This window comes from Chiloscyllium plagiosum, unplaced genomic scaffold (genome assembly GCF_037043375.1).
Source record: "Chiloscyllium plagiosum isolate Xiang-an unplaced genomic scaffold, Cpla_swu_hap1 HiC_scaffold_43, whole genome shotgun sequence".
Classification (NCBI taxonomy): Eukaryota; Metazoa; Chordata; class Chondrichthyes; order Orectolobiformes; family Hemiscylliidae; genus Chiloscyllium; species Chiloscyllium plagiosum.
In genome coordinates this window covers 31,830,372-31,856,715 of record NW_028270181.1, presented here as the reverse complement: position 1 = coordinate 31,856,715, position 26,344 = coordinate 31,830,372, and the positions used below count along the sequence as shown (strand labels likewise).

The window sequence follows — 26,344 nt, the reverse complement described above, 5'->3', positions numbered from 1 at the left end:
CATCATCAGCCACTGTGTGACTGATCTTATTACACAGGCCTATTAAAGACTGACACATGACCTGCTAGGAGTGGGTGGGGAAGGTGTGGATTGTTGTACATGTGCGGTCAGCTCCCCCTGACTGAAAGTCAATATATCTGTTTACTTGACATTGAGCTGTCAGAGGGCCGGTGCCAAGGGAGCACTGTGCTGCCGGAGGGTCAGGTAATCTCACATCCACATGTGGATCTGGAGCTATTACAGCCCCTCAGCCCAACAGCAGAGCTCAGGGAAGTAACCTCTTGTTTTGGTGAAACTCCTTTTCCTGTCAGTCAGGGTCTAGAGTGCAACAGGTCTCGACTAAATTTACTGAACTGTGCATATACTAATAACTCTCTAGTTTCTCCACTATTGCAAAGAGTCTGTTTGTGTACCTGACTTGCCCATGTTGCTCTATAATCTGCAATGTTGCAATTTTAAAAGGTCCATTCTCCAAGCTTTTCTTGGTATTTTCATTTTCCCACATGACACAGTGCCCCAGCAAACCTGTTCTGCCCCCTTTTAAAAGCTTCAACATGCTCAGAATTAATGATAAATCAAGTCTATGTCTGCCCTCTTGCCTGGATGTAAAACGATCCCATCCTGCAATTCAAAGAAAAGCAGAGAGATTTTCCCACTCCACTCCCCGCTCTCGAAACATTAAAAGTGGATTATCTAATCACTATCACATCTTAAAAATTCTTTCAGGAGTTGCGCACATTATTAGCTGGGCCAGCATTTTTACCTATTTCAGAGGATAGTTAAGAAATCACACTGCTGCGGGTCTGGAGTCACATGTAGACCAGACCAGGTAAGAATGACAAATTTTCTTCCCGAAAGGACAGGAGTGAGCCAGATGGATTTTTACAACATTCGCCAATTTAATTGAGTGACTTTCCAACAGGTGACGAGGGATTTGAACGCATAGCCTCAGAAACCAAAGTGTTGGGGTTACTAACCAGTGACATTACCATGACACCATTATCTTCCCTCATGTATCTGTGGGAGCTTACTGTGCACGTTAGTCAGCCTGTTTCACTGCACCATAGCAATGACTAAGCTTCACAAAGTATCTCATTGGCTGGACTGCACTTCAAAGTGTTCCGATATAGAGCAAGGTGATATAATAACGCATGTCTTTCTTTCCTGAATCCAAATTTGCAGACAAATTTACAACTTTGACCCCACTCCCTCTCAATTAATCATCCCAGTGAACCAAAGAGACCTCAGACTGAACCCTATGGAACAGCATTAGCCACTTTACTCCATTCTGGTAAACTGCCTGGAATTCCTCACCTCAAACTATTTCTTTCCAGTCAAACTTTCAATCCAATTTGCTGTCCTTTTCATTAATTCCATAACCCAAATCTTTTCAAGGCATTTTTTTTTAAAGTCCACCACGTCTACCACATTTCCCCAATGACTATGTCTGTTACCTCCTTACTACTGAGTGATTACCCCTTCCAAAATTATTATACCTTTATCTGAATTTGTGGTCCTTTCAGACTTGACATTTTCCACTCAATCACAGATATTGAGCTGACCGGTTTGTCACTGTTCAGATTAGCACTGTGTCTCTATCTGTAAACAGGTCTCTCAGTGACTGGTCTCCAGTCTCCAGATCTCACACACGCAGACCAATCTGAAATAGAGGAATCCCAGGAATTGCATTCTCCTCCCTTAGAACATAAGGTTGTATCTTGTTAGCCCTGTTTCATTTTATCCTCATTTAACTTAATGATCTTTGCCAAAGCTTTCATAATAATCACACATTTCACTCTCAGCCATTAGTATTACATTACATTACATTAGTGTTCCCCTCCTCCCTGAAACCTGACCAGGGGTTACTGTAGTCCTGTTATTAGTGATTGGAGTGAAATATTTATTAAACAGCTTGGCTTTACAAGGTAATTTTTCTCTTCTCCCATCTGCCTCATCTCTAATAACTATAGTTTACTGATATGTTAGTTAAATACTTTTCATAGAATTTCTACAGTGTGAAAAAAGGCCATTCAGCCCATGTAGTCTGCACTAACCCTCTGAAGAGCATTCCACCAAAGGCCCCCCGCTCCTCTCCCCTCAACCTTATCCACGTAACCTTGCATTTTCCATGGCTAACCCACCTAATGCATATATCCCTGGATACTACAGGGCAATGTAGCATAGTCAATTCGCTTAACCTGCACATCTTTGGACTGTGGGAGGAAAATTGAGCACCTGGAAGAAACCCACACAGACATGGGGAGAATGTGTAAACTCCACACAAACAGTCACCTGAGGCTAGAATTGAACCAGCCTGGCGCTGTGAGATTTAATTAAATATTTTCTACTGTGAGCTACTGTTCCGCTTAATTAAATATTTTCCTCACAACTACAGTTCTCATTATGTCTCTTCTTAATTGTCAAGTGGCTTCTTGATTTTTTATTTAACCAAAGCATCTTCAAATAAAAGCCAGGTTTGCTTTCCCAACAGAATATGTTTTGCTGCTGAGTAAATTATTTCCTTTTATTCTTTTCTCACCCTTCACAGTCCTTTGGTTTAGCGGCACTTACCCGATCCATGGCCCCTTCTTCTAACTTGTTGAGTCGTTAATTCTGCGCTTCCATTAAAATGGAAATATTTCAAATCCTCTTCATCCAAGGCAATGTCTCCCCAGAAACGCACTGTTAAAATACAGTAAAAGAAAGCATGAGTAAGTTTGATGGATAAGGAAAATAAAACCACAACAAAAATAAATTAATGGAGCACATGAGACTTACAAAAATGGTTGACGTTTCTTTTGTCCCAAAAGTTTGTGCTTTTAGAGTCAAAGAGTGAGATTTAATGCCCACCTCCGAGGTCAGCTGGGAGTAGGGGGGGGCAGTAAGGTTGGAAAGTGCATTTGTCTATAAACCAGAACAGTACACAATACAGCAGGTGAGGTGTCTGTACAACTGCAGCAAGGCTTCTTCATTCCTGTACACTAGTGTCCTTGAAATCAAAGCCAATAAGCCATCTGCCTTTCCGACTCTTTGGTGCACCCACATATCTCTTTTACCAAGTTTTCTATTTTAACATGTCCCTATAACACTTCGTCTAAACTGTCCCAATGATCTGCACATGCCAATCGCTGTGCCAATACATTCACTGCTGGCTTCTCCAGCTGTTGCCACACACGCAGACAGTGTAGCTGGAGAAATGAGAAGGTATTTAGCCTCTGATGTGTAACACTGTCAAATTCTGGAGTACTGCTCAGGTGAACCACTATCGTTCTTCAGAGCCCTGTCTAAATGCAAGCTGTTATGGCTAATACCAAGAGAAAAAAGGATTTGTCGAGCTCTGTTAGACAATTGCTAAATATAAGAGCAATGCAACAGACCATCCAGTTGGATATCATGATTCACATGAAATATTCACAAAGCCTCAAGTAAAGTGTTGAAGAAAGCAGCTGAGTCCTGTGTACATTTAACTGCCTAATTGGCTTTTCTTCTGCTGATCTCGATCTGGAGCAACAATTCTAATTGCACGTTAGGTGGTTAAGCCGGATAATTGTAGCAGAGTTTGTGCAGTGTCTCACTGTGATTCCTCCTTTGTACTTGGCAATCGGGTATGGGTTTGTAATTTTTTTTAATGGTCTGCTCGGGGCAATCAGTCACACACGGAGGAGTTTAAACTTTCCACTTTGGCATCCAGCATCCTCGCTCGTTGTGGTTTGTGTGGATGCAGTTTTAGGTTGTCCACAGGCCGGTAGAAGACTGAAGCTAAGGAACCTCTGTACTGGGAACTTTAGCAAGATGCTTATAATGTTTCCACAATTCTTCGGGATTGACACGCATGGCTGAGGATTAAACATGTGGGTGCAGATGGTGTGTGAGATTTGAAGTGATGTTTGAGGGATGTTGTTGGTGGGGAGATAGTTTCTTTCCTCAGTTGACTGGGGTTGTAATGGCATTATGAATGGATGGTGGAATTGATGTGTAACAGAACAACCAAGGAGGGTAAACAAAAACCAAAACATTGCAGATGCTAGATTTCTGAAACAAATACAGAAATTACTGGAGAAACTCAGCAGGTCTAGCAGCCTCTGTGGAGAGAAAACAGAATTAATGTTTCTATTCTGAAGGAGGATCACGGGATCTGAAACTTTAACACTGTTTTTTTTCCAGAGATGCTGCCAGAGCTGCTGAGTTTTTCCAGAAATTTATGTTTTTTTGTTTGAATGAGGGAAGGGTACACAGTGATACACTGAGGTTTCCAGTGATACACAGTGTTGCAGTGGTCAGTTGGACATTGATGGGTGGGCATGTGACTACAGTCAAGATTAGAGTGGGGCTGGAAAAGCACAGCAGGTCAGGAAGCATTCGAGGAACAGGAAAGTACAGCAGGTCAGGCAGCATCCGAGGAGCAGGAAAATCGGCGTTTCAGGCAAAAGCCCTTCATCATGAATTCCTGATGGAGCGGCGATGAAATCTAATGTTGAGAAATGTGAAGTGATTCCTTTTGTGTGAAAAAATACAGAGAAGAAAGCTACTCGACAGAAAAGAGGGCTCTGTGTCAATAAAGTGTGGTGCTAGAAAGGGCACAGCAGGTCAGGCAGCATCTGAGGAGCAAGAGATTCGACGTTCCAGGCATGACTCCTCATCGGGACAGTTATGCCCGAATTATCAACTCTCTTGCACCTTGGATGCTGCCTGACCTGCTGTGCCTTTTCCAGCGCCACACTTTATCGACTCTGGCTCTCCATCACCTGCAGTCCTCACTATCCCCCACGCAATCGATCTGTATCAAATAAGTGAAATGGCAGGTCAGCTTGAGAAAATTGTGGAAAAGGCATTTAATCCTGAGCTTATTAAGTAAAAACAGCAAGCACAAGAAAGGAAGGTATGACAGAATATTTATAAAGAACATTGCTTTGCCCTCAATCAGTTCTGGGTGTCCAACTCTAGGCATCATACTCGAGGAAGGATGTGAATGCTTTTAGAGAGGATGGAGAAAAGATTCAGAAGAACAATTCCAGAGCTAAGGGACTTCAATGGTGTAGATAGATTGGAGAAACTAGAGCAGCTGTCCTTGCAGAGAAAATTGAGGGGAGATCTGACAGAATTATGGGCGGCACGGTAGCACAGTGGTTAGCACTGCTGCCTCACAGCGCCAGAGACCCGGGTTCAATTCCCGCCTCAGGCGACTCTCTGTGTGGAGTTTGCACATTCTCCCCGTGTCTGCGTGGGTTTCCTCCGGGTGCTCCGGTTTCCTCCCACAATCCAAAAATGTGCAGGGGTTAGGTGAATTGGCCATGCTAAATTGCCCGTAGTGTTAGGTGAAGGGGTAAATGTAGGAGAATGGGTCTGGGTGGGTTACGCTTCGGCGGGTCGGTGTGGACTTGTTGGGCCGAAGGGCCTGTTTCCACACTGTAAGTAATCTAATCTAATCTAATTGTTCAAAGCCATGAGGTGTTTACGCAGGGGAGATAGGAAGTAACTGGTCCATTGCTGAGAGGTCAAATTAAGCTGATTGGCACAACAAGCATAAGGAAAATCCTTTCTTTACACTATGGGTGGTTAGGGTCTGGGGCATACTGCCAGACAAGTTGGTAAAGACGGGTTCAATCATGGCTTTCCAATAGGGATAAACTATCCATCTCCTTTATTCTTTTACAGTATGTAGGTTTTCTTTGCCCTTCTGTAATTATCCATGAACTGTGTGTGTTGCTGGACCATATCAGAGTCAACCATGTCACTGTTGTCTAGAGTCACATGGAGGCCAGACCAGGGAAGGAAAGCAGATGACCTTCTCTGAAGGATATTAGTGAACAAGACTCCAGGCTTTTGTGGCAGATGATGACAGTCTCATGGCTGCTATAACTGGGACTAGCTTTCAATTCCAGATTTTATGAACTGAATTTGTGAGATCTTTTGTTCATCCATGTCTCCACAGCATGAAACTGAGCATCTGCTCCCTAGTCTGGTCCTATTAGCACTGAAGAAAGGGCAAGGGAGTGGACTGACTGACTTCCTGTGCTGTCATCAGTATATTAGCCCATCGACCAGGCACTTAGGGAGCAATTGGTGGAATCTAATGGTAGAGATTAAAATAAATTGGGAGGTTTAAGCTAGTTACCAATATCAGCATAATCAATTTGTATACAGAGATTCCACGGCAGGACAGAGTTGAGATTTTTTTTCTCTTAGAGGATTGAGAGTCTTTGAAACTCTCCGTCTTTGAATGTTTTTGAGATGGGGGTAGATGGATTGTCAATAAGCAAAGAGGTGGGGGTCGAGTGGCAGTGTGAAAGATTGTCAGAGTAGGCCGGAATTGGAGTGATCAAATCAGGCAGGAGTTTGCTGAATGTGAAGAAGGGTTAATGGATGAATGGCCTATGCCTACTCCCAATTTGTACATTCACGGGGAAGGAAGTGAGAAAGACAAAGAGAGAGAGTCAGAGACCGTTTCCAGTTCACATAACAGGAATATTATAAACAGACAAATAATGTGCACTCATATCCTCTTGCGATGGAAATCTGGAGCAGCCCTCATCCACTCTCATCCCTATGTGATGCCTAAACAGTGAACAATGTGGCTGAGGCTAATCTAGCCTCCAAAAAGACCTAGTTGCTGACAGGAGCAGGCCACCACCTCATCAAGGACATTTAGAGAAGAGAAAGAAATATTCACCCAGCCAGTGATGCCCACATGCCATGTATGAATATTTTGAAAGAATGATCGAAAGAAAGGTCATAATGAACCAAAATAGAGATATCCCTGGGAAGCTAATGATATAGGACTGGAACATTAACTCTGTTCCTCTCTTTCCACAGAGGTTGCCTCAACAGCTGACTATTTGCAGCATTGTCTGTTTCTATTTCTGATCCACATCCTCCAGCTGTGATAAGCAGCTTTCTTTCTCAAACTGGAGGCAAGCTGTGGTGTCCCGAGGGGTCAACATGAGGGCATTTCCCTATTTGATATATATTAAAGACCCAGTCTTGGGTATAATTGCAAAGTTGCAGATGATGTGAAATTTGGACATGTGGTAAACAGCGAGGAGGATAATAACAGGAGGATACAGACAGACTGATGAAACAACCAGACACATTGTAGATTAAATCAACACAGAAGTGTGAAATGATGTATTTCATAAGGAAGAAAGAGGAAAGGCAATATAAAGTAAACTCTTGAAGGAGCCTGTATGAGTTACCACAGTGCTTCTTATAGACGGGCCACACTGCTATTACTGTGCATGGGGTGATGAGGGGACTGGATGTTGAAGCTGGTGGATGTGGTGCCAAACAGGAGGGCTGCCTTGTCCTTGAAGGAGTCTTGAATATTGTTGGAGCTGCACATATCCAGCAAGAGAGGAGTATTCCTTCACACTCCCTTGTAGATGGCAGACAGGCTTTGGGAAATCAGGAGGTGAGTCACTTGCTGCAGGGGTCCGACCTTCAGTTTTGCTGTTGTAGCCATTGTGCTTACATGTGGCTAGTCCAGTTCAGTTTCTGGTCAATGATGACCACCAGGATGACGATAGTTTCAAGTTCAAGTCACACTACAGGGCATGAACGTGATAATGAAGATTGGCACACTGCAGTACAGGACCGAGTGAGTACTGCACTGTTGGAGGTACCATCATTCAGATGATATGTTAAACCATGGCCTCATTTTGCTTCTTCAGGTAGGAAAGAACCCATGGCAGCATTTCAAAGAATAGTAGGGGAGTTATTCCCAGTGCCCTAGCCAATATTCATCCTTCAAACAAAAAAAAAATTGCTGCTTCAGAGAACTTATTATGGACAAATTGGCTGCTGCGGTTTCTGCATAAATGTGAGCAGCTACACTTCAAAAGGACCTCACTGGCTATAAAGTGTTTGAGACACCTGCTAATTATGAAAAGTGCTGTATAAATACAAGTCTTTCCTTCTATAGAGTGCGGCTGTGATGCGATGTGGCACTGTGATTGTTCATATACAGTCTGAATGCAAAGTCTGCAAAGTGCAAGACTATTGCCAGAGAAAAGTTAATAACTCTGTGCCTGTCCTGAAGTTGGGACATCATGCTGAGGTTGTACAGGGCATTGGTGAGGCCTCTTGTGGAATACTGTGCGCATTTCGAGTTGCCCTGTTACTGGAAGAACATTATTAAACTGGAGAGGCTTCAGAAAAGATTTACCAGGTCATTGCCAGGAATGGAGGGTTTTGAATTATAAAAATAGGCCTGGACATTTTTTACTGGAGTTTAGGAGATTGTGGGGTGACCTTGTAGAGACTTATAAAATCATGGAGGGGGCATAGATCAGGAGAACAGCAAAGGTGAGGGTGTTCATAACTAGGGGGCATATTTTTAAGGTGAGAGGAGAGGACATGAGGGATAACATTTTTAGACAGTGTGGTTCATGTGTGGGGTAAATCGCCAGAAGTTAAGATATTTGGATAGGTTTGTGAACTGTTTGGAGGGATATGGGCCAAACGCAAGCAGATTGGACTGGTTTGGTTTGGGAACATGGTCAGCTAGTTTGACCAAAGGGTCTGTTTCCATGCCTCTATGACTCTATGCCTCAGTGACTGTATGCCCTATGTTCTAAGCACTGAAAAACACCGAAGCAATATTGTATTGAAGAGTGCCCCTGAGTGAAGTCATTCACTAGATAAATACTGTATTCAGGTCACATTAATGAAGTCTTTGGCAGCAGCCTGGTGTGTCCATACAATAGAGGGTTTGTCCAGCACACTGCACTGTATACTGTTACACTTCACATTCATACACAGGAGGCTGTCAAACCAACTCCCGAAACACACAGTGGCAACAGTGAGAGCTATTTATGTTAAAGGGACATCACAGCCATAGACGGTGCTTGGCAACATCCTCCAATGGCAAGGGGCAAAGCAACAGATCATGATACAGTGCAAAATTAATACAACAATCACAACGTGAGCAGGAGGAGAGAGATCTAAAGATACATTTGTCTGGGGATGGAATGGAATGGCAGGGAGTGGCAGGGAAGAGCGGGAATCCATTGCAGTGTAGACCTGGGGGTAGACATACATCATATTCTTTTAAATGTCATACACTGTACTTGTTTTATTCAGACCAGGAATAAGCTGTCAACCACATACAGCTATTATCACTAAGTTCAACTGTTCCCATATCAGTCACGTCACAGACTCCAGCCTTGTCCCAGCTCATGTGTTGTTAAAACCACATCCAAGCCTTGCTCCTTTCTGAAACAAAATCTCAGGAGTTCTGAAGAGGGCTCACTGGATGTTAACTCTGCTTTCTGTCCACAGATGCTGTCAGACCTGCTGAGTTTTTCAGCAATTTCTGTTTCTGGTTTCCAGCATCTGCAGTTCTTTGGGTGTTTTTTACATCTGTTGTGGCTTAGTGTCAAACTTAATTTGCTAATGCTCCTGTGGAGAGCTTTGGACTTTTTCTAACAATATAGGCACTGTATCAATGAATGCTATAGTAGTTATATAGTACAGCACGGAAACAGACCCTTTGGTTAACCCATCCATGCTGACCAGATATCCTACATTAATCTAGTCCCATTTGCCAGCACTTGGCCCATATCCCTCCAAACCCTTCCTATTCATTTACCCATCCAGATGCCTTTTAAATGTTGTAATTGCATCAGCCTCTACCACCTCCTCCGGCAGCTCATTCCATACACGCACCACCCTCTGCGTGAAGAGGTTGCCCCTCAGTTCCCTTTTAAACCTTTCCCCTCTCACCTTAAACCTATGCCCCCTAGTTTTGGACTGCCCGACCCTGGAGAAAAGATTTTGACTATTGACCCTATCCATGCCCCTCATTATTTTATAAACCTTTACAAGGTCACCCCTCAGCCTCTGACTCTCCAGGGAAAACAGCCCCAGCCTATTCAGCCTCTCCCTGTAGCTCAAATCCTCCAGTCCTGGCAACATCCTCGTAATTCTTTTCTGAACCATTTCAAACTTTACACCATCTTTCTTGCTGAGGGTGTACCAGGCAGTATTCCAAAAGTGGCCTAACCAATCAGCTGCAACATGACCTCCCAATTCCGATACTCAATACACTGAGCAATAAAAGCAACTGCACTATCCTGTCTACCTGCGACTCCACCTTCAAGGAGCTATGAAGCTGCACCTCAAGGTCTTTTTGTTCAGCAACACTCTCTAGGACCTGACCATAACTGGATAAGTCCTGCCCTGATTTGCCTTTTCTAAATGCAGCATCTCACATTTATCTAAATTAAACTCCATCTGCCAATCCTCGGCCCATTTACCCATCTGCTTAATGCCCCGTTGTACTCAGAGGTAACCCTCTTCTCTGTCCATTATTTGGTTTAATCTGCAAACTTACTAAATATATCTCCTATGTTCACATCCAAATCGTTTATATAAATGATGAAAAGTAGTGGACCCAGCACCGATCCTTGTGGCACACAGCTGGTCACAGGCTTCCAGTCTGAAAGTCAACCCTCCACCATCACCCTCTGTCTCCTACCTTCGAGCCAGTTCTGTATCCAAATGGCTAGTTCTCCCTGTATTCCATAAGATCTAACCTTGCTAACCAGTCTCCATGGGGAACCTTGTCATACACTTACTGAAGTCCATATAGATCACGTCCACCACTCTGCCATCATCAATCCTCTTTGTTACTTCTTCAAAAAACTCAATCAAGCTGAGACATGACACATACACAAAGCCATATTGACTATCCATAATCAGTATTTTTCTTTCCAAATACATGTAAATTCTGTCCCTCAGAATCTTCTTCAACAACTTTCCCACTACTGATGTCAGGCTCACTAGTCTACAGTTCCCCGGCTTCCTTACCATCTTTCTTAAATATTTGCACCACGTCAGACAAACTCTAGTCTTCCGGCACCTCACCGATTGTCATCGATGATACAAATACCTCAGCAAAGGGCCCAGCAATCACTTCTCTAGCTTCCCACAGAGTTCTCGGGTACACCCGATCAGGTCCTGGCTTTATCTTTATGCATTTTAAGGTGCTCAGCAGCTCCTCCTCTGTAATATGGACACTTTTCAAGATGTCACTATTTGTTTCCCTAAGTTCTCTAGCTTCCATGTCCTTCTCCACAGTAAACGCTGATGGAAATTACTTGTTTAGTATCTCACCCATTTTGTGCAAAGTTCCACACATAGGTGGCCTTGCTGACCTTAACGGGGCCCTATTCTCTGCCTAGTTTCCCTTTTGTCCTTACTGTATTTGTAGAGTCCCTTTAGATTCTCCTTAACCCAATCTGCCAAAGCTATCTCACAAGTTCTCACCTGAATATACTCCTGTTGCTCTTATATTCTTCTAGGGATTCACTCGATTCCTGCTGTGTGCCTCCTTCTTTTTCTTGCCTTTCATTTCCTCAATTTCTCTAGGCATCCAGCATTCCCTACACCTACCAGCCTTGCCCTTCACACTAACAAGAATACACTGTCTCTGAACTCTGTTTATCTCATTTTTGAAGGATTCCCACTTTCCAGCTGTCTCTTTACCTACGAATATCAGCCTCAAATCAACTTTTGAAAGTTCTTGCCTAATACTGTCAAAATTGGCCATCCTTCAATTTAGAACCTTTCGTTGGTTAATAATCTCAGGTGAGAGTGTCAAGATGAAAGAATCCGCTGGAATCCTTGCTGAACGTGTCTCTACCACTTAGTATGAGGAAAGCTTAGGAGATTGGGAAGGATTTGTCTCCAGTGATAAGGACAAGCATCCTGCAGTCAGAAGGAACATAAAAGACAACAAGAAATTGCCCTCACTCCCAGTTCCTGATTAAGGTACTGCCAACTGGCCTCTGACCCATTGCCCAGGTTATGGCCAACACAAGATGAAAACACTCCCACATGAAGCCAGAGATGGGATCATTAGGAACACTTCTCCTCTATTCTCAGCAAACACATACATAGGGGAGATGCTGGTGTCGCTGGTGTCATTGGGTCAATTATCCAGAGATTCAGGTGACATTCAGGGACTGGGTTCAAAACCTACCAGATGGTGGATAATGGAATTTGAATTTGATAAAATGTGGAATTAAATATGTAATGATTAATGTGGAACAATTGTCATGAAAACTCAATGGGTTTACTAATGCCCCTTATGGAAGGAAATCTGTTGTCTGTACCTGAGAGACTCTCAACATTATACATCCTCACTGGCCCTGGAAATACAATGTTGGATTTGTAGAATATTAAATTTTGCTATTAAAATCCCACAGATTTAAAAAAAAAATTTTTTAAAGTCTTGTTTTCCTATATAAATGCTCTTTAGAAACAAGCATGTACTTGTTGGTGGATAATCTCATTAAAAAGTGCAGGATTGAAGTGCTTTGAGCTGCACACTTTATTGTGTGTGCGTGCGTGTGTGTGTGTATGTGTGTGTGTCTGTGTGTATGTGTGTGTGTGTGTCTGTGTCTGTGTGTATGTGTGTGTGAGAGAGAGAATATTCAGAGACAGAAAGGCTAACACTGCCTGTCATCATTGCTGCTGACTGCCAGGAGCCTAGAACAAGTTTAAACTGAGATCAGAATTAAACAGATATTCATAAGAGAAGGAAAAGTGCACTGTGGAGCTCGCCGGATCTTTGTTTCCACTGTTCGATGTAGTCATGGCTCATTTTCTGCCTTGGCTCCATTTTCCTCATGCTATTCCCATATTCCTTAATGTCTTTAATATTGGGAAACCCATCAAACTTTGTCTCAGTGACCAAGTCTCCATAGGCCTTAGGATTACAGAAGTCCAAAGATCCACAAACCTATCCATGAAAAAAATTTCTTACCCCATCTCAACAACAATGTGCATTTATATAATGCCTTCCATTTCCTAAAGCACAACTCAGTAGTATATTATGAAGCAGAGCATGGCACAGAGCTGTATAAGGAGACACTGTATCATATGACCAAACAGCTTAGTCAAGGTCTGTTTTAAAAGGAGCCTAAAAGGGGGCAAATTAAGGTCGAGAAGTGGAGGAAGGGGAGGGATGGTCGAAGTGTGTGTGTCTGTCTGTCTGTCTATGTGTGTGTCTCTCTAACTGGGAATATGAGAGAGCCCAGAATCAGAGGGTCCTGGAGTGGACAGGAGGTTATGGAGATGGAAAGGCCCAGAGGCAATTAGGGTTGTTTGAAAAGATAGATTTAAAGGTTAAAATTGAGAGGTTGCTTCAAAAGGGAGCTGCTGCAAGTCAGGGCTGATGGAGGAATGAAGCTAGTTGCACATTAAGTCACAGGCAGCAGAGTTTTGAACAACCTCAAGTTTTCTCAGTACTAAATGGTCAATCCCTTACCCTGAGGCAGAACCTGAGTTCTGGACTCTCCAGCCAGGGGATACAGCCTCTCACTATTTCAAGTTCACCATCAAGATTGGGAGATGCCCCACCGATCTCTTTCATAGTCAGCCTCACTCCGCCCGTATTATTTGCACCTTCCTCCCCATTACCACACTGATATGATTCCAAGCATCCCGGTCTTCCACAAACATTCCACAAAAAAAGGTTGCAGATCCCTCAGGAGTGATTTTGTGGGAAATTGTTGTGAGAAAGACTTTCCCAATATGGGAATGGGCTGCATTTGCACTTAAGACGATGTCCCCATATTGATTCCTACAGAGGAAATTGATCAAGATTGACCTAATTAAATTCTTCAGTTATCTTAAATATCTCAGTATATGCCGCTGCTTTCCCAATTCTGTCTGCTTTGTACGATTCCCCCATCCTTCCAGATAAGTCACTATTTCCCAAAACTTCATCGCCATACTGGAGTGTATGCCCACATTTTATTTCCCATCTTGGTCCTGGATGAATCTGGGGAGGCTCCAGTTTAGAGCTCTGGAAATTCAAGAGGCATACCCCATTCATCAGAATACACTACCCTCCTTTTGGACCCAATTTCTTGACTCCTGCATCCCAAATGTTTTGCTATCTATATTGCAAGATTATGTCCAGTACTATACACTTCCATTTTTGGCAATAATCTCTTGCAAAGGACTGCCTCCTGAATATCCATTTAGACAAAATCCATAGACACGCCACTATTCACTGTGCTAAGTGAATTTCTAAAGTAGCCAACTAACTTGGTCAGACATGCTGACGCTCTGAGTAGCGGGTACCTGACCGAGTATTCCAGCAATCTGTGTCTAATATAGATTCCATTAAATCTCCAACTCCATTTCCTATTCAATTGAGTGGAGTCAATCTATAAAGAATTTCCAGGGGGATTCACTGGTGTTTATTCCAGCCACAGACCAAGTATCATTTTCGCTATTTGGGAATAACACTAAAAGGCTTTCAGGGTCTGAATTGGTCTGATGTTATTGTTTTTCTCCCTCATGTAAGGGAGGCAGATTTATAAACATACTACACACGAGGGTCATCACTAAAACAATGGTCAATCCATTTCCCCACTCTTTTTTTTTATTCATGGGATGTGGACATTGCTGGCTGGACCAGCATTTATTTCTCATCCCTAATTGCCCTTAAGGTGGTGGTGGTGAGCGATCTTAAACTGATGCAGTCCATGTGCTGTAGATAGGGCCACAATGTTACTAGGGAGACTGTACCAAGATATTGACCCAGTGACAGTGAAGGAATAGCAATATACTTCCAAGTCAGTGTGAGGCAACATGCAGGCGATGGTGTTCCCATGAATCTGCCACCTTTGTCCTTCCTTTGGAAGTGGTCATGGGTTTGGAAGGTGCTGTTTAAGGATCTTCAGTGAATTTCTGCAGTACATCTTGTAGATGGTACACAATGCTGCTACTGAGCATCGGTGGTGGAGGGAGTAGATGTTTGTGGATGTGGTGCCAGTCGAGTGGGCTGTTTTGCCCTGGATAGTGTCAAGCTTCTCAGGTGTTGTTGGAGCTGCACCCAACCAGGCAAGTGGGGAGTATTCCATCACATTCCTGACTCCTACCCATAGATGGTGAACAGGCTTGGGGCATCTCCTCCACTAACACAGCCATCACTGACTCCCCCTGCACTGCCACCTGATGGAAGTGTTTCAAATTATAAAAGGTTGGGCAATGACAATCCGAGCCACCTTCTTGGTCTGGACACAAACTAATTGCAAATTAGGGGCAAAAAAAAAAGAAACCGTAGGAGGACCAGTTTTACTAAAGAAAAGATTGACACGGTTGTTGTGAGATCAGTGGCATGGGCAGTGCAACATCAAAGCTTTATGAGTTTGAACAAGAAACCAGACAGGCTGTTGTCAACAAAAGTGATTCAGTATTCCTACAATTACACTACTGCAGGCTAGATGGGCAAAGTTCTCTCCATTGGGATAATGATATTGGGATAGAAGTCTGGCCCCTTCTGTAGATTAGATTAGATTAGATTACTTACAGTGTGGAAACAGGCCCTTCGGCCCAACAAGTCCACACCGACCCGCCAAAGCGTAACCCACCCATACCACTACATTTACCCCTTTACCTAACACTACGGGCAATTTAGCATGGCCAATTCACCTGACTTGCACATCTTTGGACTGTGGGAGGAAACCGGAGCCCCCGGAGGAAACCCACGCAGACACGGGGAGAACGTGCAAACTCCACACAGTCAGTCGCCTGAGTCGGGAATTGAACCCGGGTCTCTGGCGCTGCGAGGCAGCAGTGCTAACCACTGTGCCACCGTGCCGCCCATGTCATAGAATGTAATAAATCCAGCAGGAGAGCAGGGAACACAAACACACACAAATAAAATCCAAATTAAATCATCTCCCAGCACTGTAGTAACAAAGTTGTCACTTTAATACAACTTCTCAGTGATACAGCAGCCTCACTCAGCATTAACGCTCTGCTCTTCAACAAATACATGGGCTGGGCCAGTGTCAGAGTGACTAACTGACACAGATCCTGACCAATATTGTGTTTCAGAGAACCATTTCAGTGGCTGTACGATATTCATGATGAACAGTGGAAGAAGCCAGCAGCAGGGTTCTATTCTAGAATCCAGCCTTTCCAACCAATCCAGCAAGCATTGAGGCATTAATGTTGCAGACCAGTCAGGGAGAAGCAATGTTGGTGGGTTGCAAGACTTCAGAGCACAGCGGCTCAGTGGTTAGCACTGTTACCTCACAGGACCAGGGACCCAGGTTCAATTCTGGCCTTGGGTGACTGTCTGTGTGGAGTTTGCAAATTCTCCCTGTGTCTGCGTGGGTTTCCTCAGGATGGTCTGGTTTCCATCCACAATCCAAAAATGAGCAGGTTAGGAGAATTAGTCATGGATTGATGAGGGCAGAGCAGTGGATGTGATCTATATGGACTTCAGTAAGGCGTTCGACAAGGTTCCCCATGGGAGACTGGCTAGCAAGGTTAGATCTCATGGAATACAGGGAGAATTAGTCATTTGGATAGAGAATGAGCTTGAAGGAAGAAGGTGGAGGGTTGCTTTTCAGACTGGAGGCCTGTGACCAATGGAGTGCCACAAGGATCGGTGCTGGGTCCATTACTTTTTGTCATTTATATAAATGATTTGGATGTGAACATAGGACGTATAGCTAGTAAGTTTACAGATGACACCAAAATTGAAGGTGTAGTGGACAACAAAGGAGGTTACCTCAGATTACAATAGGATCTTGATCAGATGGGCCAATGGGCTAAGAAGTGACAGATGGAGTTTAATTGAAATAAATGCGAGGTGCTGGGTTTTGGAAAAGCAAATCTTCACAGGACTTATACACTTAATGGTAAGGTCCTAGGGAGTGTAGCTGAACAAAGAGACCTTGGAGTGCAGGTTCATAGCTCCTTGAAAATAGAGTTGCGGGTAGATAGCATAGTGAAGAAGGTATTTGGTATGCTTTCCTTTATTGGTCAGAGTATTAAGTACAGGAGTTGGGAGGTCATGTTGCGGCTGTACAGGACATTGGTTAGGCCACTTTTGGAATATTGTGTGCAATTCTGGTCTCCCTGCTATAGGAAGGATGTTGTGAAACTTGAAAGGGTTCAGAAAAGTGGGTGGCACGGTGGCACAGTGGTTAGCACTGCTGCCTCACAGCGCCTGAGACCCGGGTTCAATTCCCGCCTCAGGCGACTGACTGTGTGGAGTTTGCACGTTCTCCCCGTGTCTGCGTGGGTTTCCTCCGGGTGCTCCGGTTTCCTCCCACAGTCCAAAAAGATGTGCAGGGTCAGGTGAATTGGCCATGCTAAATTGCCCGTAGTGTTAGGTAAGGGGTAAATGTAGGGGTATGAGTGGGTTTCGCTTCGGCGGGTCGGTGTGGACTTGTTGGGCCGAAGGGCCTGTTTCCACACTGTAATCTAATCTAATCTAATCTAATCTAATCTAATCTAATCTAAAAAGATTTACAAGGATGTTGCCAGGGTTGGAGGATTTGAGCTATAGGGAGAGGCTGAACAGGCTGGGGCTGTTTTCCCTGGAGTGTTGGAAGCTGAGGCGTGACCATATAAAATCATGAAGGGCATGGATAGGATAAATAGACAGTCTTTTCCCTGGGGTAGGGGAGTCTAGAACTAGAGGGTATCGGTTTATAATGAGAGGGAAGAGATATAAAATAGACCTAAGGGGCAACTGGAATGGGCTATCAGAGGAAATGGTGGAGGCTGGTACAATTGCAACATTTAAAAGGCATCTGGATGGGAGTATCAATACGAAGGGTTTAGAGGGATATTAGCTAAGTGCTGACAAATGGGACTAGATTAGGTTGTGATATCTGGTTGGCATGGACGAGCTGGACTGAAGGGTCTGTTTCCGTGCTGTACATCTCTATTATTCTAAATGTGGGAATACCGGGGTGGGGGGTGGGGTTGCGGGGGAGGGTTGTGGTGATGGATTTCTGTGGGATGCTCTGCAGAGGATCGGTGCTGACTCGATAGGCCAAATGGCTTCTTTCCACAATGTAGGGGTTCTATGACTTTATGACGAGGCTATTTGGCCCCTCAAGCCTGTTCTGTCAGTCAATAAAGTTGTGACTGCTCTGGTTTGGTTTCAGATCCATTTGCTGGGCAGTCCCCATTAACCTTCAATCTGGGAAGAAGCTAACTCCATCTTGAGTAAATTTAATGACCCAGCCGCCACTGTTCCCTCAGGAAGAGAATTCCACAAACTGACAAAAGCTCTCCTCATCTCAGTCTTAAAGAGGGAGACTTTTCTTTCTTTAGATTCCGCCCCTAGCTCTAGTGTCCTCATCGCAAAGGAATATCCACCTGAGATTCACCCTATCAAGGTCCCCTCAGAACTAAGTTCACCTCTCCAGGAGGGACATGTCCCCTCCCCATTGCATTATGGTCAGGTAATGGATGAAGAATATCAATTAAATATCAAGGATTGATGAATAGAGAAAAACATTGTCCAGGCTTGTGGAGCGGGTCACATCTGCCTACCGCTTACCCCTCTTCCACAATTCCATTTGTGCCCGGGTGTCCTTGGAAAGAGAGCTCACAGTATCCATCAATATTCCCAAGGCCTTCAGAGAGAGGTGGGCACCATTTGGTTTAGTCCACTCTCTCTCTCCCTACTCCTCCCCACTACAGTTTTGATGGTTCGTATTGCCCACAATGGGTTTTGCTTGTAAATATTTAATTTGCTACGTGGGTGCTGACTAGAGAGCTTAAAAAGGAAGAACAGAAACAAAAATGGTTGTGGTGCTCAGTTGTGTGTGCTAGCACCTCTGGGTAGAGATAAAAAAAAGACACATTGTGTTGAAGCTGTTCTTCAAACATCAGGACAGTATGCAAGAACACCAGAGCAACGGGAAAATAACATTTATGCTGTATGAGAGAGGAGAACTGATTGGAAGATTGCAGGTGAGAATGCACCAATTAGATGATTAAGTAGCACACTCACTCAATGTGATTCAGACCAGTGCTCATAAGTCCTCTCCTCCTCATGGAGTAATAGCTGGCCTCCCTTCAATCACAGCCTCTGTTTGCACTGTTCAGGGGACCTCATTCCCACATTGCTACTACCATTACTCAAAACTGCTCATGAACAAAGCCACACACTAGATGATTATCTATTTTCTCATCAACCTGTTCAGAGCTGTTATCACCTGCCTCTGGAGCAAGTGGGACTTGAAGCCAGGTCTCTGAGGTAGGGACAGTTCCACTGCACCACAAAACACTATCACTGAATATCTAACAGGTGAAGACCTCTTTATCAGCTCAACCATCATCGGGCATTGGGACACAAAGCAACCAAAAATAACCAGCAATCATAAAATAGAACAGAAATCAACCAAGGCTTCTACAGTGCAGCCAGGTGAACATATCACATCAGGCCCCAATTCATCCAACTGAAATACACACCAATTCAATTCCGTGCTGAGAGAGCTAACCCCAACCAGGTCTGAGGTGAAAAGCCCACAACTTAAACCTTTAAGTCTTGGAATTATTCTGGTGAGTGTGTGCTGCATGTGGCTGTAATGTCACTGAACGAGTGTTACAGAACCCCAGGCTAACATTCTGGGGACATGGTTAAAATCCCACATGGCATTTGAATTCAATGAATAACTCCGGAATTGAAAGCTAGTCTCAGTAACAGTGACCATCAACAAATAACATAAAAGCCCACCTGGTTCATTAATGTCCTTTAGGATAGGAAATCTACTGTCCTTACACGTGACTCCAGACCCAGAGCAAATGTAGTTGACACTGAACTGGAGATCTTGGATGGTGTGGGGACGAGGGATAGGGATTTGGGAGGGGGTAGTGGGGGACGGATGGGCCCATTCTGATTTGCTTCCATGAGGTGACTGACTGGATTGTGTAAAGTTGCAATACATTTAGAAAGGACTTTGGAGTAATAAGGTAATGTCTAGTATCTAGTGAGTTGGAAGTGTCCTTTCACCTAACAACTAAATATGCATTGACTCCACTAAATGTGGAGCTGAAAATTGCCCAGTTCCCCTCCCCCATGTTCCCCATACCTCCTTCCCCCCTACCCCACCCCAATCCCTTCTTAGCCCACACCTACTCCCCCCCATTCCCCCTTCTCTCTCCCCTCATCACCCATTTCCCTCATTCTCTACTTGGTCCACACCGCTCCCACCTAACCACCCATCACTTCGCTCCCCAGTTCCCTTTCCCCCTTAGCCTCCTCTCTCCCCATCCTCTTCTCCTGTCAATCCCATCTCTCTCCATCCCTCACCCCCCTTATTCTCCACTCACCCCATCACCCACCCCCATGTATTCTCCACTCACTCCATCCCCCACTCACCCCACTCACTCACTCCAACCCGACTCCCCATAATACCCACTCACCGCACCCACCCATTCCCCTTATTCTCCACTCACTCCATCCCCCACTCACCCCACATCCCCACTCCACTTATTCCCCACTCACCCCAAACTTCACTTACCCCCATCCCTCACCCTACTTATTCTCCACTCAACTCAACACCCACCCCCCTTATTCTCCACTCATCTCAACACCCACCCCCCTTATTCTCCACTCCCCATATCCCGCACTCACCCCATCCCCCGTTCACTCCATCCTCCACTCACCCCATGCTCCCACCTCTCCCTTATTTTCCAACCCCACTCACCCCAACCCCCACTCCCTTATTCTCCACTCACCCCATCCCCCACTGCCCCAATTCCCTATTTGACCCAACCCCGCCCCCCCTGCCCACTCCCCTCATTCCTCTCTTGATTGGCCACTCTCTCACCCCCATCCCTCCAGCCCCTTCATTCTCTTCTCCCCCCCACCCCACTCTTGCCTCATCACTCCGATGCCTTATTACTCCTGAACAATCTCTGAACCAATAATTCTTCCAGATATTTGCGAACAATACTCCAACATGGAGGGGGTTCATCTGTGGGGCTGTACACGTGGAGGAACTGGAGGATCCAGCAGTACACCCCGAAGCCCTCATTAAATATCCAGTATCAGGGTACCCACAAATACAGGGGCATCAGAGCAGCTGGAGATGTCTGTTACAGTGCTGGTTAGTACTTTCTCAATTGACTCTGATGGAACTCTGAGGGAAGCCCCCACTCTGACCAGTATAATACGTCAGCTCCGTCATCCCAAGTCTTTCTTAAATAGACCAGCTTCTCGAAATTTCTGCCACCAATTTTCCCTGGAACGTCGGAGACTGAGGGGTGACCTTATAGTGGTCCATAAAATCATGAGGGGCATGGATAGGGTAAATAGGCAAAATCTTTTCCTAGAGTGGGGGAGTCCAGAACTAGAGGGCATAGGTTTAGGGTGAGAGGGGCAAGATGTAAAAGGGACTGAAGGGGCGATATTATCACACAGAAGGTGGTGCGTGTATGGAATGAGCTGTCAGAGGAAGTGGTGGAGGCTGGTACAATTACAACATTTAAAAGGCATCTGAATGGGTATATGAATAGGAAGGGTTTGGAGGGATAGGGGCCAAGTGCTGGCAAATAGGACTAAATTAGGTTGGGATATCTGGTCGGCATGGACGAGTTGGACCAAAAGATTTGTTTCCGTGCTGTGCATCTCTATGATAACCCCTCCCACAGAAGGATTAATCATTTATAAAGAAGAATCAAAAAGCATGTCTCGGCATTGAGTCACTGCCAAACGTTCAACAAGTGAGACAGCCTGTCCCTAAATCACATAAACAAATCAAACTATGTTAATGAGGGATATCATAACATGGGCACAGAGATACACCCATACAAGCCTAGAACTGCAAAACTAAAGGCTGATTTTTAAGGGTCCTCACTGAATTCAGCCCTGGTTAAAGTGTGTTTCACAAGTTCCCACTGAGACAGGAGTGGGTTCTTGCAAGGTGGGAGGGTGGGGAGGAGGACCTGGTCACAACTGAGCTACATGCTCCAGGTCCAATACTGAAACAACCAGATTCCAAAAATGCTCAAAGATGTTACAACAATGAAGGAATAGACAGGGAGAGTGCAGGTTTGATATGAACAGGACCATTAGATCCTTAATGATCACCCATTGCCTCCAATCAATGCTGCAGAAAGCATTGTTTATTATTCATTCACAGGGTGTTAGATCATTGGCCAGGCCAGTAATTATTGCCCATCCCTAATTACCCAGAGGGCAGTTGAGAGCCAACCATATTACTGTGGGTCTGGAGTCATAGGTACAATGGCAGTTTCCTTCCCTAAACGACACTGGTGAACCAGATGGGTTTTTACAACAATTGGCAATAGTTTGATGGGCATCGTTAGATTCTTAATTCCAGGTTCTTTTCATTGAATTCAAATGCCAATACCTGCTGTGGTGAGGTTTGGCAGGGTTTGCTACCTGAGACAGAGCCTTTGAATTGGCTACAGCCCTGAGGGCAGCAGGTGCTTTTCCGTACCCTGAATTCAAAGCAGTTCCTTCCCTGGGCCTGTTTCTGAGGAATCCCGGATGGAATGGAGTCACCAAGCTTTGGTTTCCAGTACAGCATGATTCCCCTGTTTTTTTCCTGTTCACTCAAACTCAGGCATATCCACACAGCCAACCCCTGCTGCCTTCAACATCCTCCCCCACCACCATCACTCCCCCCCCCACCCCTCATCAGCCCCAGTTAAAGTAGCAGAAACATCTCACAGCAGCTCCGGGGGCTGCACATTCAGGATCATTCAGGCTGCACAACTTCTTGAGCAACATGATGTCACAGTTCAGACATCTAGTTAAAAATCACACACCTCCAGGTTATAGTCCAACAGGTTTATATTGGAAGCACTAGCTTTCTGAGCGCTGCTCCTTCATCAGGTGTGATTTTTTAACTTTGTACACCCCAGTCCAACTCTGGCATCTCCAATTCAGACATTTAGTCACTGAGAAAAGGTCATTAGGCTGGCACAATGTCAACATGCCAGGTCTATAGCAGGGGGTACATCAGGGCTCAATCACTGAGTGCCCAGGGCTCCAGGAGGTGGCTATGCTCATGTCAGGTCCTGTGCCAGGAGTATCGCCAGCCTCTGAGTTCTGCCCCTGCCAATGTGAAGCTATCAAATGGAGAATTTGGGTACTTACAGCTGCTTGCGGGTATGGCACAGGAGCATTGTGAATGACTGAGGTAGTAAGCAGATTGATGACCTCTGTCTCCTGTTAGTGGAATCTGGAACATTTCTGTCTTGTAACACCCAGCTCAAAATGCAGGCCTTGAAAAGCAAGTCATCGATATGACTGATTCATTCAGAACATCCTGTCATCGCCTTACTCTGGTTTATGGCTGGGAGTGCACTGCAGAGATTCATGTTCTGTACACAAACAATTGCAGCAAATTCCAGGAGTCCAAGATACACGCTGCTTTCAAACCACAAGCAGAACTGCCGACTGTGATTGCCACATCGTTCAGAGTTTGTGTGTGAGCACGTGTCAGCATGCAGTTCCAGCAGGGAGCAATCCCAGTTTAAGGTTCAAGACCTACGCCAGAGAACACAGTCTAATCTGAGCTGACACACGGAACCAACCCGAAAGGAGTGCAACACTGTCAGGGGAGTGGGGGGCGGAGGGCAGTGGGGGGGGGCAGCACTGTCAGATGGGCTGTCTTTCAGATGAAATGATGATGTCTGTTAGTCCTCTCAGGAAGATAAAAGAACAGAAGGCACGACCTGTAGACCAGGAAAATTCTCCCCAATCCCAGACAACCACGAAGGCCAACCTCCCAGCTATAGAATCCAACCACCAGGCCCACTGTCAAGATTCTCAAAGATCCATCCCACCCTGGCAATGCTTTTCTACATCCTTCACCATTGGGGAGAAGCCTGGACACACGCACCAGCCGGTTTCAAAACAGTTTCTACCCTACTGTTGTTAGAATACTGAATGGACTCACAAACTCTTAGCATTCACCTGTACCTGTTTTTTTCTGTTTTTGCCGCTGTTTACCTATTATTTAGTTATCCATGCTATTTAACTCTGTGATCTGCCTGTATTCTCGCAAGACAAAGCTTTTCACTGTGCCTCGGTGCATGTGACAATAAATTCAATTCAATTCAAAGTCTCATAGCATTATCCTGGTCATTACATTCCATTGTCTTTGGTGAGGTCTTGCTGTGCTGAAATTGACTTATGTTTCTTTTACATTGCAGCAGTGATTTACATTTCAAAAGCAGGCTGTGAAGCATTCTGGGACACTCTGAGGAAGCAAAAGGTGCTAAAGTAATGCAGGATCTTTCTCTTTCCTAAAATTCTTCTCTGACGTTGGTCATAGTCACTTGCAACCTCAAGATGAAAGCTGCCAACTGCTGGAGACAACCTTATTTCCAAGTCTAACCCACAAAGGCACGTGGTCTGTAAATTCCACCTTTTTCAGGTGAAGGTTAGCTAGGGGATCCCCAGGTCAGGTGAACATCAGCAGAGGTTGATTAATTTTTATTTGACAAGAATGTGAAGAATTATGGAATGATCAAAGTGGGGACAGGATTACAGTCTCTCTCCAATCTCATTCTAAGCCCAATTCCCAAATGCCACAGCTCCAACCTACCAACTGGCAATAGTCTGGAAGGACCTAGTGCTATCCTTATCATCTGAGTTAAATCCCTAAGCAGTGAGTGGTATAGGATCTGCCTCAGAAGCTGGGGAAGCATACTTAATGTTGGCTTTCCTTTTTTTCTCAGAAGTGTAATGACATATCTCTGGAACAGGTGGGACTTGAACCCAGACCTCCTGGTCCAGAGATAGGAACAGTACAGCTGCACCACAAAAGAGCCCCCAATGCTGCCTTTCTAAAGGGAATTGGATAATTACTGGAATAGACAAACACTACATCCTTCACAGAATTGGGAAATGGGCTTAGACTGAGGCTAGACGATGTGCCCTGTAGAGAGACTGTAGTTCACATGGTTACCTCTGTCCCACAGTACCTTTTGTTTGATGCCTGGACTGTCCATAAGCTCCATCCTCTGCACAATCAAGGAACCCACTGACTCACAGTCAGAGCAAAAGCTTACAATTCCCATTCTCAGGATTCCCCAGATAACCAACAGCAAAACCAATAAAACCGGTTCATTCAAACAGTCTGGAACTTAAACAGTGGTGAGCTGCAGAAAGCAGGAGATAGAGGGGAACATGACAAGCAACAAGCGAGGGTTTTAAAAGTTAATGACTTTCTTACATTAGAGAAAAAAGGGTAGGAAAAGTAACACAACCTATTAAGAACAGATAAGGATTACACAGTAATTGAAAACATAGAAATAGCAAAGGTGCTGAATAATCACTGCATGTCGATGCTCACAGGAGAGAATTGTATTCCTGAAGTTGAAGGAAAATTAACAGCGAATTAAAAACTAGACGCAAGTAAGAAATCAGCATTAGAAAAACAATGGTGCTAAAGAGCCACAAATCCTCAAGTCTGATCATTTTGTAAAATCAGGAAAATACAGGTGCTTGAAGGATAATCTTCCTAATGTCAGGGCGCATTTGTAAAGAGGTTAACACTTTAGCTTGATGACTTTTATCAGATTCATTCTAACAAAAGGTCATTGACCTAAGCCCTTCACTCTGTTTCTATCCCCATAGGTGTTGCCTGAGAGTTTCCAACAGTTGGGTTTTTTTTCAACTTTACCGTTCACTGTTTTTTGCAACTCCTGAAACTTTCTCAGTTCTGGACTTCCTTCAGATTCGCAAAATTGCAAACACACTATTTTTGAATAAAGATGAGAGGTACAAAGAAGACCAAGAAATATTAAACCTGTTGGTTTAATATATTTTGTGGGGGAAATTATTGAAATTTATATTTACCTAAGCGCTTAAAAGAAATTTGAAATTATAAGAGAGAGAGAGAGAGAATTGATTGACAAAGGCTCGGTCATGTCTGGCTACAGATTTTTAATCGGGAAGGGAATCAAAGGTTTTGGGAAAGGCAGGGAAGTGGAGTAGGGGATTATCAGATCAACCATGCTCTCATTGAATAGCACAGCAGGGTTGAATGGCCCCCTCCTGTTTCTAAGTATTGATATTCAGATATAAAAGCCCCTTAGAGAAACATATTGACAGTGGAGAATGAGTGTATATTGCCCTGGGTTCCTAACAGCCTATTAGCTCACAATTACAGCTGATCTGGTTCCCTCACCTCAGAGTTGAAGCCCAACTATTTACAATTCCCATCATTGAATTACACAAAATACCAGCTGTATTCTGGCTAAATTTGCTGATGGTATAGAGATAGGCAGAAACCACAAGGTGAGGAGGATACAAAGAGTCTGCAAAGGCACTTACATACTTTAAGTAAAGGCCTACAATTTAACCGACACATGCAGGTGTGAAAATGAGATTGTTCACTTTGGTGAGAAAATTCTTTAAATGGAGAATGCTGTGGTACTGAGGGATCTGGATGTCATCAAAAGGTCAGCTTGTGGATACAAAACATTATGAGGAAGATAAATGGAATATTGGTCTTTCTTGCAAGGGAAATGGAATATAAAACAAAAGATGTCTTGCTACAGCTGTATAGGGCATTGATAAGACCGTTGG

At 44.4% G+C, this 26,344-nt stretch overlaps 1 protein-coding gene across 2 annotated transcripts in view; it reads right to left on the bottom strand.

Moving 5' to 3' along the window:
* The window catches only part of LOC122547420 (tolloid-like protein 2), a 160,898-nt gene that overhangs the window by 126,970 nt on the left and 7,584 nt on the right, over positions 1-26,344 (bottom strand). For both annotated transcript variants that reach the window (XM_087982294.1, XM_087982295.1), the window contains exon 2: positions 2,572-2,682. In XM_087982294.1, the coding sequence (XP_087838420.1) occupies positions 2,572-2,682 (111 nt within the window). The remainder of the gene's footprint in view (positions 1-2,571; positions 2,683-26,344) is intronic.